This window comes from Peromyscus californicus, unplaced genomic scaffold (genome assembly GCF_007827085.1).
Source record: "Peromyscus californicus insignis strain IS unplaced genomic scaffold, ASM782708v3 Scaffold_7__1_contigs__length_154581171, whole genome shotgun sequence".
Lineage (NCBI taxonomy): Eukaryota > Metazoa > Chordata > Mammalia > Rodentia > Cricetidae > Peromyscus > Peromyscus californicus.
Genome location: NW_026294595.1, coordinates 94,976,140 through 94,994,499, shown reverse-complemented (window position 1 = coordinate 94,994,499; position 18,360 = coordinate 94,976,140). Strand labels below are relative to the sequence as shown.

Sequence of the window (18,360 nt, the reverse complement as noted above, 5' to 3'; positions counted from 1 at the left end):
TCTGGGTACTGGGGAGAATGGCTGGCATTCTTCACAGAAATGCCTAGTCTTAATATTTAAATTTAAACTGTGGTATTCAGATGACAATAATCTCACTATGAGAAAATGCCTCTTGCAAAGATCTCCTTCATCCTCTCCAGAGAGAAGAAACTCAAGAATGGACACTTGGTATACACCCTGAATTCCTATTTCATGGGTGTAAAATGGCCGGGATGCTACAAAGTCATCAGAGTTTGTAGGCATGCACAGCTTTGTGTGCTGGCTGCTCCACTGCCCTCTGCCAGCCTCCAGGAAGGAAAGCATGGCTTACAGAGGGGTGCTCCTTGAGGAGGACGCATGCAGCACTAAGAGTGACCAAATCAAGGTCAGGGGAAAATATGCCCAAAAAACACATTTTAGACAAGTTTCAAAAGGGAAAGGCAACTCTGACATTAGTTATTCCAAATCTACAGAAGAACATGGATGTCATAACGAGTAAGAGCTTGTTTGTAGATAACTGACCTTAGGGAAGTCAACAGCTGGGGAGGTGCAAATTAAAGTTTGTTCTTGGGTGCCTGAGAGGTGGCTCAGAGTTAGGAGTGCTGGCTGCCTGTCCAGAGGCCCCTGGTTTGATTCGCTGCACCCATATGGTAGCTCATAACCACCAGGTCCTCCAGGCCTGGGGGATCTGATGCCTTCTTCTGGTCTCCTAGAGCACTAGATACTTATGTGGTGCACAGACATAGATGTAGGCACAACACCCATACACATAAAATAATATATATTTTTAAGTTTGCTTTTAAATTTTCCTCTTGGGCAAACTTGATTTTCTAGACCGCAAACTATAAGATATTACAACAACAAAAGAAGTGATTAGCAAGAGAGGTATGTAGGAGAAGGCAGGGAACAAGAGGGCCTTTTCTCCAGGGACTCCTGTTTAAACTTTCACAGGACACACTCTCTTTTAACAAGAGCTAACGACAAGAGGAAACAAGTCTCATCACAGAAGAACAAGGGAGAGGGCATCGCTCTGAGCCTGGGACTAGATAACCTTCACTCTGCCTCAGCTTCCTCAGTTCTGGGGACTGCTGGCTTTACGTCACAAGCTAAGTCACAAGCTAACGACAGCATCTGTCATGTGATCACCTCCCTGGCTTCTCTCCACTGCTCCAGGTCCACAAAAGAAGAACCCCTTCATCTTCCTCTTCCGCATCAGGAAGGATGGAGGAAGCTGACTCTGGAGGTCAGGGTAAGGAGGAGGGAAGGAAGTTCCCCGCGTCTGTTCAATAGGGTTGTGGAAAAAAAATCTGGAACAAGACTTAGGCCAGTGACCAACTCCCTTCTGGGTCTGAAGGCTGATGTCTGACATCTGGACCACATTATGGCCAAAACAAACCCTGCATTATCAGGCAAATACTAAAATTCCTAATAATGCCCCAGATAAAGTACTATCAGTTGAAGGACTCAGGATGAAGTTTAACTGGTGGCCAGATGAGTTACATAGACATATAACTTTCCCCTGGCAGGAGTTAAGCTAATCACAGCCCCTATTACATACCCTAGGTTTAGTTTCAAAGCAGCTACTATCAGTTTCCAAAACAGCTGCACTATTCTATTTAACAGCATGGACTACAACACCACATTTTCTGGACTCTAAGCGTAACTCTTTTGTTGTTTTATTTACTTTGTGATTGGTCTAAGCTTTTCCCACAATCCTCTTACATCTCCTGCTTTCTAGTATATCAAACATATTCACCCCCAGAGACCCCTTTAATTATAAAGATTCTTATCTAGAAAAACCAACACAATTTCAGGCTTACCTTTACATTCCTGACTTTTGCCACTTTGTCATCAACTTCCACAATAATTCTTCCCCCTTCTTTGGTCTCCCTAAGAAATAAGAGCAGAATTTAAATGAGAAGAAACACTTTTTGTTTTGTTTTCTGAGACAGAATCTCAGATAGCCCAGGCTGCCTCAAATTCACTCTCTAGCCAAAAATGACTTTGAGCTTCTGATTCTTCTGCCTCTTCTTCCCAAATGCTAGAATTACAGGCATGTGCCACTACATCTGGCACCCACTTAAAACACACACACACACACACACACACACACACACACACCAAGAACAAAAACATAAAGAAAGAGAAAGAAATTAGTTTTCTTATTACTGTCCCTGTTCCAGTAAGTGGAATGCCCATCTCCATAAACGGCTAAAAGCATATAAAGACTCCATTGAGGGCATAGTTTCCTGACCATACACTGTGACTCTGAAATCCCTAACTGTTACCTTATTTTGGTGATCGTCTATGTACAAAGCACCACATTAGGTATGGATACTGTAATTTATCCATCTACCCTATTCTTCTGATACAGCTTCATAGCATATCTTCATTTTGACAGAACTTTAAAGTAAAACCTAGAGAAATTGTATAACTTGCCCAAGGCCACCCAGCCAGGACCAGTAGAACTGGAATTTAAGTCCAGATCTGTCTGATCCTTAACTATACCTTAAAAATCAGGCTTGGAAAGTATCTTTGGCCCAGCGCATGACACAACTTCTCATTGTCTCTAGACCACTGAACAAAGTTCTAATAAAGTCCTCTCTGCTGAAATGTTGGGCATACTTTACGTCTGAAGTCAGGGTGAAAGCCAAGGTACTTAAAAATCTTCCTATGTTGTCCTTACGTGGTAACACTGCTAGCAACTAGCTGACCTTTAATTCACTTTACACCTCTTTCTTGCAGTGCTGGGGACTTGACGGCATTCATTTTAATAGGCTTATCTGGTGATCCACACATCTGAAGCCCACCTTTTTCAAAACAAAAACCTTCAGCTAGGGCGAGACGGTTCATCAACTGAAGGCACTTGCTGTATCTGGAATAAAGCCCTAGATAAAAAATTTCTCTCTAGCTGGGTAGTGGTGGCACATACCTTTAATCACAGCACTCGGGAGGCAGAAACAAGCAGATCTCTTTGAGTTGAAGGCCAGCCTGGTCTACAGAGCTAGGTGCAGGACAGCCAGGGCTACACAAAGAAACCCTGTCTTGAAAAACCAAAACAAGGGGGCTGGAGAGATGGCTCAGAGGTTAAGAGCACTGACTGCTCTTCCAGAGGTCCTGAGTTCAATTCCCAGCAACCACATGGTGGCTCACAACCATCTGTAACGAGATCTGGTGCCCTCTTCTGGCCTGCAGGCACACATGCTGTATACATAATAAATAAATCTTAAAAAAAAAAAAAAAAAAAAAAAAAAAACAACCGAGCTAAATGACATTTTTGTTAGTTAACTTTAAGTTTATGTTGTTTCTTTCCCCTTAAGGCCTTACTGTACTTTCTTGTCCACTGTACAGAAGACAGTACATGAGAGAGAGGTATTCTACTATGGTGAAGGGGATCAAACCCAGTGTCTCTCATACATCTAGGCAAGTGCTTTACTACTCAGCCACACTCCAAGTCCAGAGATGTTCCTAATCTCCCAGGATCAACAGTCCACAAGAAGTAAAATTGTCCCACCTTCCTCTGCTCACCTACAGAAATGCTGGCATTAAATTTTAAGAGGGCAGAAAGGACATCAATCTTTTGTGGGTTTTTTTTTTTTTTTGGGCTGAGAATCGAACCCAGGGCCTTGTGCTTGCTAGGCAAGCGCTCTACCACTGAGCTAAATCCCCAATCCGACATCAATCTTAATTAAGAAGCTGGTTTCAGGTGGGCAATGGTGGCACATGCCTTTAATTCCAGCATTTGAGAGGCAGAGGCAGGCAGATCTCTGTGAGTTTGTGGCCAGCCTGGTCTACAGAGGGAGTTCCAGGACAGCCAGGACTACACAGAGAAACCCTGTTGTAGGATGAATCTTAAAAGGTTTTATTAATAAAAACAAACCTGGAGCCAGTTATTGGGGTGAATGCTGAATGATCAGAGAAACAGAACAAGCCACATCCAACCTCACCTTGCCAATTTCTCAGCTGATATTGTTTCCTCAGATTGAAAGCCTCTGAATCTTCATCCAAATGGATCTCAGCTGAACCGCTGCTAAAAGCTTAAAAAAGGCTCTAGTTCCTGGTCCTTAAGCCTTATATACCTTTCAGCTTCCTGCCATTACTTCCTGCCATTAAAGGTGTGTGTCACCATGCCTGGCTGTTTCCAGTGTGGTTTTGAACTCACAGAGATCCAGACAGATCTCTGCCTCCAGAATGCTAGGATTAAAGGCATGTGCTACCACTGCCTAAACCTATGTTTAATATAGTGGCTTTCTGTTCTCTGCCCGCCCCCCAGATAAGTTCATTGGGGTGCACAATATATCAACCACACCCTGTCTTGGAAAAAAAGATTGACATGGTTATCCCTATTTTATAAATTAAAGAAACAAAAAGTGGAATAAATTAATGTATCATGTCAAAGTACAGGGCAGTGGGGCAGAGTACAGAATTAGCAGGTGCGTTCCTCAGTGGTGAGTGACTTTGGATAGACAAGGACAGCATCTCCTAATGACAAATAGAATTTCTGATTATGGGAAACAACTGGGGTCAAGGGTAGGACTCCAAAATCACTTCTGAGCTGTTATTTCATTCAGGGTTTTCTTTGGTCCTATGGAACAAGGAACCATTTTGAGCATCTTGGAAAGGAGCAGTATGGTGCAGTGAATCAAATCCTGCTTTTAGAACTTAGCAAGACCATGTTCTCATTTGGAAAATACTAATGTAAGCTTGGGCTAGGTGACTTTAATGGTTCCTTCACAAGCACAGTATCAGTGCTTATGAGTTATCTGAATGTTGGAACAGACTACATAATCAGCAGATTCTCCACATGCAAAACATGTCAATGAACAGCATGTACCACCATCATCTCTGCAGAATTCCGTGGGAATTGAACAATGGTCTGATCTGAACTTCTTAGCTGAGATCACACTGAGTTTTTACATAACTACCCCTGAATCAGTGATTGTGAATCTGCAGCCTGCTAAAAATCAGCTCACACCTGGAGATCTTGACAATCTACCACTTTCTCTCAAGCCTCTTCACTGGAGCTAAAAGTAAATATGCTTCCTGGTTGTTTTCATTTTTGTTGGATGAGATATGTTATTCTCTGCAACGACTGCAAGTAACAAAGGCGTTTCAACATCATTTTCTTAATGAAATCCATGCTATTTGAATTTCCTGATTTCCAAGGAACTAAAAAGTTAAGAGTGGTCAATGTTGCTATCCTAAGAACCCTAAAAAAATAGTTTGGAAACAGATCTACCAGCAGCTACCTCCTCCTGGATAGCAGCTGCTCCCAGGGAACCTCCAACCCAGAGTCACCACAGGCAGTTATGCAAAGTCAGATGTTTAAAAACCACCCTGGCTGTCCTGGAACTCCCTCTATAGACCAGGCTGGCCCTGAACTCACAGAGATCTGCCTGCCTCTCCCCTGCAACCCCCAGTGCTGGGATTAAGGTGTGCGCCACCACTGCCAGCATAGGTACACGTTATGTTCTCCTATCTCACGCTTCTCATTCTGTCAAGACTTTTCAAAGCAAATGGCCTCTACAAGGACAAACCTAAGCCCCCATGGTACTCTTGTCACAGGAGACAAGGCCTTTCCTGATCTCTGTCCCCACTCATCATCTTGTGTACTGGACATTTAAAAAAAATCTACAATGAATTCCAATACATGTCGTCTGGTCTAGAACCACACTCTGCAATTTTATCACCTCTCATCTGCTTCTATCCAAGCACATATCCAAGGCTCCCATCTACACCCTAACAGCCTAAATTCACTTTCTCTTCCTGTTCTTAGTTTAGAGAGCGCTGCACTTTCCCCTATCCGTCAGAAAATTCAAAGATCATTCAGAACAGTTCAGACACTCAACTCTTGTGCAAAGCCTTCTCTCACTTCCCAAGTGAGTGGAAGAGGATGAAATCCTCAGCTCCACACTGGATGCCTCAAGGGTTGAGAGGTGCAGAATCAGGCTAAGCACAAGGAACTAGCACCGAGGTGTTAACTTCCCCTTTCCCTAGGTCACAGTTCTGTTCTTAAAACACGTCAGCTGTTGAGCACAGATTGAAACCACAGTCTCCCTGGGCCTCAATTTCCCTCCCATATCCTGACAGTTCCTTTTCCTATGTGTATGTACGAATACACAGCCTCCAGTCCTCACTTGGGTACTCCCGGGACACCAAGAGGAGAGGAGACTGCCCACGCCTATGCATCTCCTCACGTCGTTATGCATAAGAAAGGCCCTACTAAGTGCACCAAGACCCGAGTCAGGCTCCCTAGAAACTTGTTGGCAAGATGCCAGGGACGTGCACCCAGGGCAAGCGACCCCTGAAGCCACAGGGGAACCGCTATCTCCTAGGACGCTACTTGAAGCCCTGTCCCTCCGGGCCTTCACGGCTTCTGGACGCTGAGCCCTCAGGGCACTTTGAGTCTGGATTTTCTCCGCACCAGTCCACCTAGAGGAAAGCGGGGATCTCGCGCTCCGCTCACTTCACTTGACGCCTCAGGCGCCCCCTCCTGCCAGACTCACCGCTTGCTGAGAGGCCGGACCCTCACGGCCACCCGCACATTCGCCATCCCTCCGCCACAGCCCAAGACCCGCACCGCGGTCGGGCGGAAGCATCCCTGGCCGGCGTCCAGCGCACAGCCCCAGCCCCAGGCACGGCAACAAGCACAGCCCGCCCCGCCCGCCCCACGCGCCTCGGGGCTGCAGCCCGAGCCTCGCCCGAGGGGGCGGGGCCCCTGAGCCTCGGCCAATCCTGACCAGAGTGGGCGGGGGGACGCGCGGGCCGCTCCGCCCCTCTCTCGCTCTCTCGCACCTCCCCGGACGCTCCCGCCCGAGTGCGAGCCACCGCCGGACGCGGGCGGGGCCCTCCCGGCCTGCCGCCAATTCTGAGACGGGTGGGCCGGGCCACCACGTCTCGCCCTGCCCCTCGCACTTCCTCAGACACCCCGCGCACGCTGTGGCATCTCCTTTGTTCTAAGATTTGGTGACGGAGTTTTTGGTTAATACTCGAAAGTTTATGAAGTAAAATTGCTAAATATTGTTTTTTACCCTATTGGTCTGAGATGTCAAAATTTTAGGAGCAAAAATGAGGTGGAGCCTTTCGTGGAGGCTGAGGCAGGAATATTATTGTTAATGAGTTCAAGGTTAACCTGGGCAGTACACGGTGATTTGAGGTCAGCTTGGAGTGCAGCGTGAAATCTTGTCTCAAAACAATGAAATGGGCAAAACAAGTGATTTTTGCAGTTCCAAGCAGTGTTTAATGAGGAGGGTTTTTGCTTTTGGTTTTGCTTTTTTGGTGGTTTGGTTTTTTTTCTTGCTAGCAAGTTTCTCTTTACTGTCCTGGAACTTCACTGCCACCCTAGCAGTATTTATGACACAGTAAATGCTGTCTGATCAGAACTGTTTATACCTGTAAAGTCTCAAGCTCAGCCCAAACGTGAAGGGACCAAAACCCCTTCCCGACCAAGACAGCCACACAGGAAGCTCCTGATTCACACAACAAAAACAGAAACATGGGTCTGTTTCTGATGGTGACAAATTTGTGTCCACTGAAGTCTTCTCAATCTTCATACATTATGATTAGAGAGGGGCGGATGCAGGTTAGCCATTGCTGAATTATTAACTGTAAATTTAAAGATTCACAGACAAAATAAAAACACAATAAAACAAAGTCACTTCCTTCATGGAAATTGGGATCTTACAGAAAAGGAAATAAATACCTACATGTATAACATGGTGAAAGACATTGAGTGCAAGGAAAAATAAAAGGGAATAAAATAAAGTCTTTTATGTACCTGGAGAGGAAGTTACATTCTATGTAGACTCTTTGAGCAAGCAGTCACTGATAATGGTGACATTCTAATATACTTGAGGAAAGTAAGGCTGGGGAGTCATTCAGAGACAAATTCCTTTCCTCTAGACCCAGAGGTGTTAAAAACGGGAATTATAAATCTAGAAGCATATAGACTGATAGAGAATGAGCAATCATATAACCACATGGAATTACGGTTTTTTTCCTCTCTGAGAGCTCTTTTGCCGTGGCTGTAACCATTCTCAGTTGTAGAAAAATGGAGGATTCTTTGCTTTGTTATGTTTTGAACTATTACCCAATGGATTTGTCTATAGGTTTATTTAAAATGTCCACACAAGTGCTACACAGGATCTGCACCACCTGGGAAATTCTTACAAGTGCTTATCTCAGAGCAAACAAATCCAAATTTTCATTTCTAGCATAATCCCAAACTGGATATTCATGAAAATGTGAACAGCTCTGGTCAACAGACTCTCCTTCTAGATCATGTATTATAACATTTTTATGAGATCTAGCATGTTGTTTGTACAGCCTATCATTTCTCCCAATTTCAAAGAGCTAAGACTCCTTAATCATGACAATGGGCTTCTAATCTGTAGGTGTCATTCTTGACTACTCTATTTTAAACACACACCTACACACACACACACAAAACCATACACTGAATTCTTTATATCATACACTAGATTATCTTTGGATTTAGTGATGCTCTGTGTGATTTATTATACACATATGACTGATTATCTCCACATTATATATAAACTATACCAATCTATGAACAAATACTTCAAGCCACACCAGATTTAGAGAAGACAGGATGCATGACAACACTTAATTCTACCTCTTAATGCACATTGGTAATAGCTGCTCACTTCATGTATTTTCAGTAGTGAAATATGATTATCAACAAAATGAACTGAATTTTCAGATGAATACATTAGGAACATTGTGCCTGTTATAATGTTTGCCTAGCAAGCACAGGGTTCTAGGTTTGGTCCCCAGCTAAAAAGAAAAAGAAAAAAAAAAAGAATGTATTCTTTTTTTCTCCAAGAGTAAATTATTTGTATATATTATGTGAGTCCTCAAAGAATGTCTACTAAACCACTATGTCATCTGAAATGTATTGTCACAAATTAAAATTAATGTAAGGTTTTGGGAGATATTTGATTACACTGTATAAAAATTTATCACTGTGATTGGTTTAATAAAAAGCTAAATGGCCAATACCTAGGCAAGAGGTATAGCTGGACTTCTGGACAGAAAGAACTCTGTGAAGAAGAAAGGCAGAGTCCAGTTGGTCACAGAGGGAGCAAGACATGCAGGAGGAGAGGTAAAAGCTACAAATCACATGGCAACACATGGATGGATAGAAATGGGTTAATTTAAGTTGTAAGAGCTAGTGGGACAAGCCTAAGCTATAGGCTGAGCTTTTATAATTAATAATAAGTCTCTGTGTCATTTTTTTGTGATCTGGTGGCCCAAAGAAAAACCCATCCATCTACATATGGTGCCCAACATCCAGCCATGTATATCCACATAAGGCCAGAGAAAACTAAGAAAAGTTCTCACTAGGAGCCAGATGTGGCTTTCTAGTCCTGCAATCTCTCAGGCTGGCTGGTGCTCAGTGGTATACAGATGTCCAGCTACCAGCTGCTGCCTGTGGACTGGAGCCAGCTGCTCAACTTCCTTCATTTACTTTCTGTCCTCTCTGCAGGTCCTAATCTTCATCCTCCTCTTCAGCACTATCCTTAGTTCTTAACACTCCTTAACTGTGAAAGACCTCACATGCCACTCATATGTCTAATGCTACCCACCATTGAAATTGTTTCCTTCAAACTTCCTAAGTTAAAAAAGACAGCCGTTTAATATATTTTATTATTTAACAAATATCACATGAGTAATTTTTAGTGGCAGGAAAATAATTACTATTCTGTTGTTTAATTTATTTTAGTCTTTGTTATGCGTATGAGTGAATATGCTGTGTGCACATGGTGTACGTACGTGTCTATGCAGGTGCATACCTGTGTATGCTCAAACAGAGGCAGAAGAAGACAACAGGTGACCTTGACTAACACATCCACCTTATCCCACGAGACAAGATATAGCACTGAGTTTGAAGCTAGGCAAGTAATCAGAATATCTCAGTGATCCTCCTGACACTAGCCCCAAAGTGCTGGGTTACAGAAGCACACTAGCCATGCCCAACTTTCTTTTTTTTTTCCAGAGCTGAGGACCGAACCCAGGGCCTTGCGCTTACTAGGCAAGTGCTCTACCACTGAGCTAAACCCCCAACCCCATGCCCGACTTTTTATGTGAATCTAGATATAACTTGAATCTTCATTCCTTCATAGCAAACTCTCTTTCCCTACCAAAGATTCAACTCCCCAGCCCTCTGTCCTGTTTTTGTAATTTTTTATTCTAATTTATATTTAAAATATTACCTCCTTTTCCTCTGCCCTTTCTTCTCTCTAGCGGATCCCATGTACTCCAACCTTCCTCTTTCTGGATTCCATGGCCTATTTTAATTATTATTGTCACACAAAAACACATATGTTTAGTGATCAGTCTGTTTAGTGTTACTCTGTCCTGTTTCAATTACACATTTCTTCAAATTACTTTGTATAATAAAATTTCTCATCTTTCCCTTGACTGAATACTGACTCTTTACTCTTTGGCCTGTAACCATGGATAAATAAATAATCAGAGTAATATTTACTAAATGATTCATGAAATAATATTTATCTATAGTAAAGTAAATCTACCTCTTCATGATGCAGTTTGTCAGACATTAATGACCTTTTGTAACAGTGAGATGGTGATGAAAATTGGGACAAGTTTTCCTTGCTTCTCAAGCCAGTTTTGTTACATGAAGACAACTTTTTTCATATTCTTAACCCTTGCATCCTTGCTTTCATACTCAGTACAGTAAAACCTTTGTCCTTTTTTCTTTATTTATTCCTTTATTTTTATTTTCATATTTATTATCTTCCTTACTTCCCCAGAGACACTGCATATAAGAATGTCGTGAACTGGTAACCAGCCTCAGTCTCCCCTGTTGTTAGGATTGGTAATAGGTGCCATTGGTGTCCTTTCATTTCCACTTTTCACTGGTGTCCATTGACAGGGAAGTCCGTTGACTACTAGATGCATCAGTACTCATGTTAGAAACAGATACTCTGTCAAATAACACTTTCACAGAATATAGTTCCTACCTTCCGTTGTTCTTTTCACTTCCTTTTTGTCTCTTTGATCTCCAGCCCCACCTAAGTTACTAGGACATTTAGCAGGAGCATGCTTAGAAGAACTCGGCTAAAATTAATACCAAAAATAAGGCAATTAATGTTTTCTTACTCATTTTAGAATATGTGAATTTCCCATTTTAAAAGAAACTGCACATAAAATAAAAAAGAATGTGTCTAAAAACACAGTTATTTCAATACCAAACCTTATACATGTTGTCTACACTAAGCTTATCTTTCACCATTGTGTAAAACAAAAGTGAAAGTTTACAAGACACATGTTCATCGATTACTTGTTATTTTGTACACATTTTATAAGAGAAGTTAATTTTATATTGCCTAACTCTTACATTCCACATAGAAAATGAGTATCTATTTTTTTAAAATTATTTCTTCTTAAACATCCCAGTAAAAAGCTATTTTTAGCCACAGAATTTTCCATCTCCTCTCCTTGGCAATCAAAACATAACAATGCTTTCACAAGAAATGTGCTTTCTCTCTGTCTGGAATATTTCCTAAATTCACATTTTTGATAAAAATAAATAAGTAAAATACCTCAATTTCAAAACAATAATTTTAGAGTTTACCAGCAGACGGCTTCTAAACCGAGAAGACAGGCAAGGAGAGGAGAGGAAGAAGTGAGCATAGGTGGTGGAGAAATGGGTTTGCCTGCTCTAAAGGGAGGCGGAGCAGGCACTAAGAAGTGAGGTGGTGGCTGTTCTTGCTCCTAGGAAAATGCTGAATTACACTGTTCATCAACAGAGCCAGTAACAAACACAAGTGCTAGTGGGTCTGTGCCTTCTTCCTTTGAGAAAACTGACCACCGTCTGAGTCACTGTGACTCCCGAAGCCGCATCCTAGCCCAGTAAAAAGTGTGCCTTCAGAACAGAGCCCCACAACTGACTGGACATGTCCTGCTGTGTTTACATTTCATCAGTAGCCTATCTGCCAGTCTCTCGAGTTGGTTGTGGTGGCAGGTCAACCATGAGACTGGACGACTCTGTGTTTAATTACAGTTTCACTGTGCTGTGTCAAACTTTAGCCAGAGATTTATTTCCTTTGGAGGCTTTGGGTTGGAGAAACACTTGAAGACACCCACAGCCCTGCACAGTGGGCAGGAATAAGACACCCAGAGACCCCACCCAACACATGGTACAAAGGAAACTTATTTTGTGAGGAGTGAGAACTGTACTCATTGGTAGGTATTGAAAAACAGAAATTATAATGATTGGGGGAAATGGCAGTAGTAGGTTCTTCTCTAGATTCAATGACCTCCACTGCCAAGGACTGCTGCCCAGATTTTCAGTACCAGGTTTGAGTTGCCTTCTACTGGGTAGGGACGTTTCCCTTGCCTGGAGCTGAAGATTTTGTTAGACAGTCTATGGCTCTTGGGGAAGCAGCATCTTCCAAAGTGGTATAACTTCATTTAAATAATTTATATATGTACATATATATATATCATATATATTGTGTAAACATACAATAGTATGCTCTGTATGGATTTTCAAACATCCTTAGTGTTATTTAGCTTTCCTTCCTCTCCATGTATTATTGTTCTCGTTCTCCTGTAGTTAAAATATGCTTGTCCCATTTTTCCCTTTGAGTTGTTGCTCAGTGGATTCTAAGAGACTCCCAAAGAAATATAGGCTCTTCAGGTTGGAGATAAGATTCTATTACTGGAGACACCACCCATCTCAGACATGGGACTAGTAGAAATCCAGCAGGAACCGGCCTGGAATGCTTTTTCATGAGGGCTGACTTTCATAGCACCCCAAAAGTGCTATGCAGGCTACCAGGAGAGAAAAGCACCAACAGCTCTACCTAGTTGCAGAGCCTGTGCACCACATCAATGACTTGTTGAACAAGATATCCCCAGTGGTGCAATAATAGCACTTTCTTCTTAGTGGTAACCAATAGCTATCTAGCTTGACTTAAGGCCTTTAATCTGAATTTGTCAAATGTTAATGGACTAGACATCGTTAATGTAATCTTGACTGTGTATATTGTATATACTTACTGGATATAATTTTTCTTGTATTAGTTATAAGCTTTTTTTAATTTTAGACAAAAAGAGAGGAAATGTGGTGGTATTGTGTTCCCCAAAATATTGTGTCCCCTAATAAATTTATCTGAGGTCAGAGAACAGACAGCCACTAGATACAGAGGCTAGAAAATGGTGGCACTCACGCCTTTAATCCTAGCATTCCAGAGACAGAAATCCCTCTGGATCTCTGTGAGTTCAAGGCCACATTAGAAAGAGCCAGGCATGGTGACACACGCCTTTAATCCCAGGGAGTGAGCCTTTAATCCCAGGGAATGGTGGTAGAAAGCAGAAAGGTATATAAGGCGTGAAGACTAGGAACTAGAAGCATTTGGCTAGCAGCATTTGGCCTGGTTAAGCATTTGGCTGGTTAAGCTTTCAGGCTTTGGAGAAACACAGTTCAGCTGAGATTCATTCTGGATGAGGACTCAGAGGCTTCCAGTCTGAGGAAACAGGACCAGCTGAGGAATTGGCAAGGTGAGATAGCTGTGGCTTGTTCTGTCTCTCTGACCTTCCAGTGTTCACCCCATTACCTAGCTCAGGTTTGATTTTATTAATAAGACTCTTTAACATTCATGCTACATATATATGTGTATATTTATATATTTACATATGTAAGAATAATAATTAAACAATAAGAGGTCATGAATTTGAAAGCAGATAGGGACATATACAGAAGAAGCTGGAGTGGAGAGAAGGCAGGGCGAAAATTATATAAATACAATATTCTTATATGAAAATTTAAAAAATTAAAAATATTTAAATTTGCCTGGTGGTGGTTGTGCACACCTTTGATCCCAGCACTCAGGAGGCTGAGACAGGTGGATTGCTAGGAATTCAAAGTCAGCCTGGTCTACACAGCAAGTTCCAGGATAGCCAAAGTTACAAAGAGAAACCCTATCTTAAAAAAAAAAAATTAGTTTTAAGCTTGGCTTGGAGCATGCCAGATAAAGCAGACCACTTCATCCCTGAAACTGAAGGATGACTTTGGCAATATAGAATGTTTGCATTCTCAAATAAAAGTTTTCAATTCTAGAAGAGAAAGTTTATGTGACTATATAATTAAGTCTTTATAACTACCAGTATTATTCAAGAAAGATGTAGGTTTTTCTATCAACCTATAAACAGTATAATAATAATTCTTTTTTCTAATTATGCCATATAAAATGGTACTTCATGATTGAAGAAAAATCCATTATGAAAATATCAAGCTATCATTACCCTTCCAGATGGTATTTGAGATAATCCTTTTAAAATACGGTACAAATGTGTGTAAATCTGTATCCAGTATTCACAACAGGAAGGATAAATTTGGCTAAAATCTTGATTAGTGTTTTTTACAAGTTTCAAATCACTAACAGATGACTGGGAATTAGAGTGTACTAGAAAGCAACTCTGACTGTTGGAGATGGCCTTGCAGCTGTGTAGTAGAATGCTTTCTACGTGTACATTAGAACCTGGGTTCAAGGTCTACACACACAAAGAGACGTGGAGTAACAAAAATAAAGCCTACAACTATTACAAAAGGACATGAATGCTAAGGTGAATGACTTTGCTAAAAATGACAGGAGATATCCATCTTGCTGGAGATATTTTAAAAAGCAGATATCAATCTTCCTCAAATAGTTCTGTGTCCTCCGGTAGGAATCTCTTCTTCATTGTGATTCTGTGATATTATCATATTAGTATGGTTTGTAAGTCACAGTAAGTGCCATTTATCCAAATACTATTTACCATATTTGAAATCTCCTCTTCTATGGAATTTCTATTCCTAATACAATTCTCCTAAACTGTATATTTCACCCCTTTTCCTATTACCTTAGAATAGTTACTTGATCTTTGTTGTTTATCAAATTAAAGAAGTATTCAATTAGTCACGAGCCACAGTCTTATGAAAACATCTCTTCTCACCAACTGTCTACTGTTGTCCACAGAATGACAACAGGTAGACCACTACAGAAGTTCAAGAGTAAACACCATAGAAACACATTTCTGTACAAATGTATTAAGTTCAAAAAGCAAAATTTTACCTTGTCATCAAAATCACCATCATCCTCACTTGACTTAGACAAGGTGGATCCAGAAGTAGGATCATTGTGGTGCCTACAAAGGAAATACACAATAAAAATGATGAGTGCAACTTAAAAAAAAGTCAAAAGTCTCCATATTAAATTACACTTCATAGTCATAATTGATGTGAATAGAGTTTGACATCTCATATTACTTAAATAACAACTTCCCATTTCCAGTTTCCTCTTTGCCTCTTCCAATTTTTAAGAGTAAATACGTTCAGATTCTTTATTCCATGTGAATAGTGACGACAGATATGTTGGCAGGGCCTTAGGTGAACTTAACTTCATAAACTGCCTAAACTTTTTTTTTTTTTTTTGGTTTTTCAAGGACAGGGTTTCTCTGTGTAGCTTTGTACCTTTCCTGGACTCACTCTGTAGACCAGGCTGGCCTCGAACTCACAGAGATACGCCTGCCTCTACCTCCCGAGTGCTGGGATTAAAAGTGTGCACCATCACCGCCCGGCAAAGTGCCTAAACTTAATGAAGGATTCACAAACCCTTCAGTGCCTCACAGAACTCACACTACTTTCACCTGGAAGAAAGCCTGCTTCAGAACCTAAGTTGTTCAACCGAAAAATGGAAGTCATGTTGTTCTGCTATGAGAACTACTACGGGAAAGCAATCATTAATTTCCCTTTGCACTAAAATAGTAAAAAGAATTCTCTGAAACTTCTTAAATGTCTTAAAGATAATTTAAGAATTAAATAGATAGATAGATAAATAGATAGATGTCAAATATCTATGTAGTCAATGGGAATGCCTTTACCAAAGAGAGTAGAACAGAGAACAATGTAAACTATTTTTACTTCAACATATAAATTTGACTTTTGGTGCTGGGATAAAAGGCGTGTACCGGGTTGGGGATTTAGCTCAGTGGTAGGCCCTGGGTTCGGTCCTCTGCTCCAGTTTAAAAAAAAAAATTTGACTTTTGAAACTGATCTGATGCGTATCTAGGTTCCAGGGCTACATGGGCTTCTTTCAATCTGTGCTAATGAGCACGAGAATACATGGGAAACCAAGTCAGACTGATAGTTAAATCATGGGAGCACTATTCTGAATGATAGATGTATAATTAGAAAATCATGTGTTATAATAGAAAAAACATAGAACATTTATTATGGTAGTTATAAGGAACAACTAATGTTAACCACAAAATATTGGGGCTACAACAGAGTAGAATGATGAACAAATATTTATTTATCTGCACATTCCAAAATTTGGAAACAGGATTTTTATAACTACATGACTCTTACTTGGCTAATGAATTGTCTTCAGAATTCTTGTATTCTATTTAAGAAAAAGAAATGTATTTTAAATAGAACAATTAAAAATTCTAAAATATTAAAAACATAATGACTCTAAAGGTTTATTAGGAAGCATTCCTTTCAGACCATCTCTAAAGAATAGCCTATTGTGGTTGCTAATTATAATGCTTATTGAGTAATGAATGCTCTAAAAAAAATAAATCTACTTCCTGTTTCCTATTTTCTAGGCCCAAAGGAAGAAGAGCATAACTTAAATGCATTTGACACCTAAAAGTAAAATGCAATGTCCAGTGATATTCATGGTAACTCAATTCTAGAGACTAACTTAAACAGAGTCATAAGCTGACAGTGCCAAATAAACAGCAGAATATATGTGCAGTGTGACATTGAGCTTCCTTAAGATAATATTTCTTATCACAAACTGAAATTGGACCAAATACTTGATATAATTCTTTGTGAACAAAAAAATAAGCTCAACATATCAACACTGAACTTTGCAGCATGGCAAACATGGAGGTAGACCAAAACCAAAGGGATTTGCAAAGACTTTTCAGCTGTAAATCAAGCTGGATACAAGTCTTCCTCTTCCAGGAACATTGCTAAAAAACTTCCAATGACAGCTATTTCCATGTTCTTAGATCTGGTGCAAATGGGATTCAGACTCATCTGATACAGTTCCTGCAATAGAAAGAACTACTGCAAGATCAGACCTGAAGGATTTACCAGTCCTGAACTGTGCTAAATAAAGAGACATTTAAGCTTAAAAGAACATGGAGGAAGCAGCAAGCTTCTAGGGAAATGTATTTGATATGTACTTATAAAATGAATAACCTCCTGAGATTGTTAGACATGATACCTGAACTGAAGAAAACAGGCTGAACAGTGATGCCAGTTCTGAGTGTAACTTCTTTCAACCTTTTTCACTAAGTGGAAAACTGCCATAAAAATAAAGCTTTTTCCAATGTGTTTACCATCATATCCTATGGTTATGCTCAAAAACAACAGGTGGAAAGGAGCTGAGGGAGCAATGGCTACAGAGTTTGCTTAAAATGTATGAGGTTCTGTGTTCAATCCCCACTTACACAAAAATTTATTGATTTATTAAAGAAAGCTGCTGAGTGTGCACTGCATGCCTCTAACCTCAACTGAGAAGTTAAGACAGCTTGGATCAGGAGATCAAAGCCAACCTCAACTACACAGTAAGATGGAAGCCATTACAGGATAATGTCTCAACATAAACAAAAAATAAATGCATTCAGTGAGGTTACTATACACATCAAAGAGACAACCTTTAATGGGAGATAACTAAAAATTAGGGCAACAGAATGTGAGTGCTGTTGCCTAAATTAAAATATTGGAAATATGGGAAGGGGTTTCAATTGTATACGCTTAGAAAACATGTAATAACAGTGTTGGTTTATATTGGTTGTGTGATAATCATGGTTTTAATATTAACTTCTCATTGTCATAAGACTTACCTGGACTGTCATCTTTATTTTTAATATGTAACTTTACTTCATGGTCCATAAGAATCTTTCGACTACTGCCGAATGAAAAAAAAAACCATAAAGTTCCTATTTTAGCATTGATATGAAAAACCTCTTTATACTGTGTTGAATTTTCCAGAATATTGCAGAAAATATCAAAGACATTACCATACTTAAGTAAAACCCAATGTATTATTTCTTTTCACAGCTTATAGTCAGCTATTATAGCTATCCAGAAAACATGAAATCCTTTTCTAATTTCAGTTCTTTTGCTGTGATAAAATAGCCTGGCAAAAGAGAATTAGGGGAAGAAGGACTTACTTTGACTCACAATGGTATATCATTATTACAGCAAGGTCGAGACAGCAGGAACTTGAAGTAGGTAGTTGCAATCATATCCACAATCAAGAGCACAAAGAAAGGAATGTAATGCATGTTCCTCACATACACATATTCTTATACAATTCAGGAATCCTATTGTTG

The 18,360-nt window shown here is 40.3% G+C and overlaps 1 protein-coding gene across 2 annotated transcripts in view; it reads right to left on the bottom strand.

Moving 5' to 3' along the window:
• Positions 1-6,610, bottom strand: part of Stard9 (StAR related lipid transfer domain containing 9) — a 100,761-nt gene extending 94,151 nt beyond the window's left edge. For both annotated transcript variants that reach the window (XM_052722454.1, XM_052722459.1), the window contains exons 1-2: positions 6,486-6,610; positions 1,800-1,869 (exon numbers count right to left, since the gene is read on the bottom strand). In XM_052722454.1, coding sequence (XP_052578414.1) covers positions 1,800-1,869; positions 6,486-6,532 — 117 coding nt within the window. In that variant the 5' untranslated portion in view covers positions 6,533-6,610. The remainder of the gene's footprint in view (positions 1-1,799; positions 1,870-6,485) is intronic.
• Between the last annotated feature and the right edge of the window lie 11,750 nt (positions 6,611-18,360).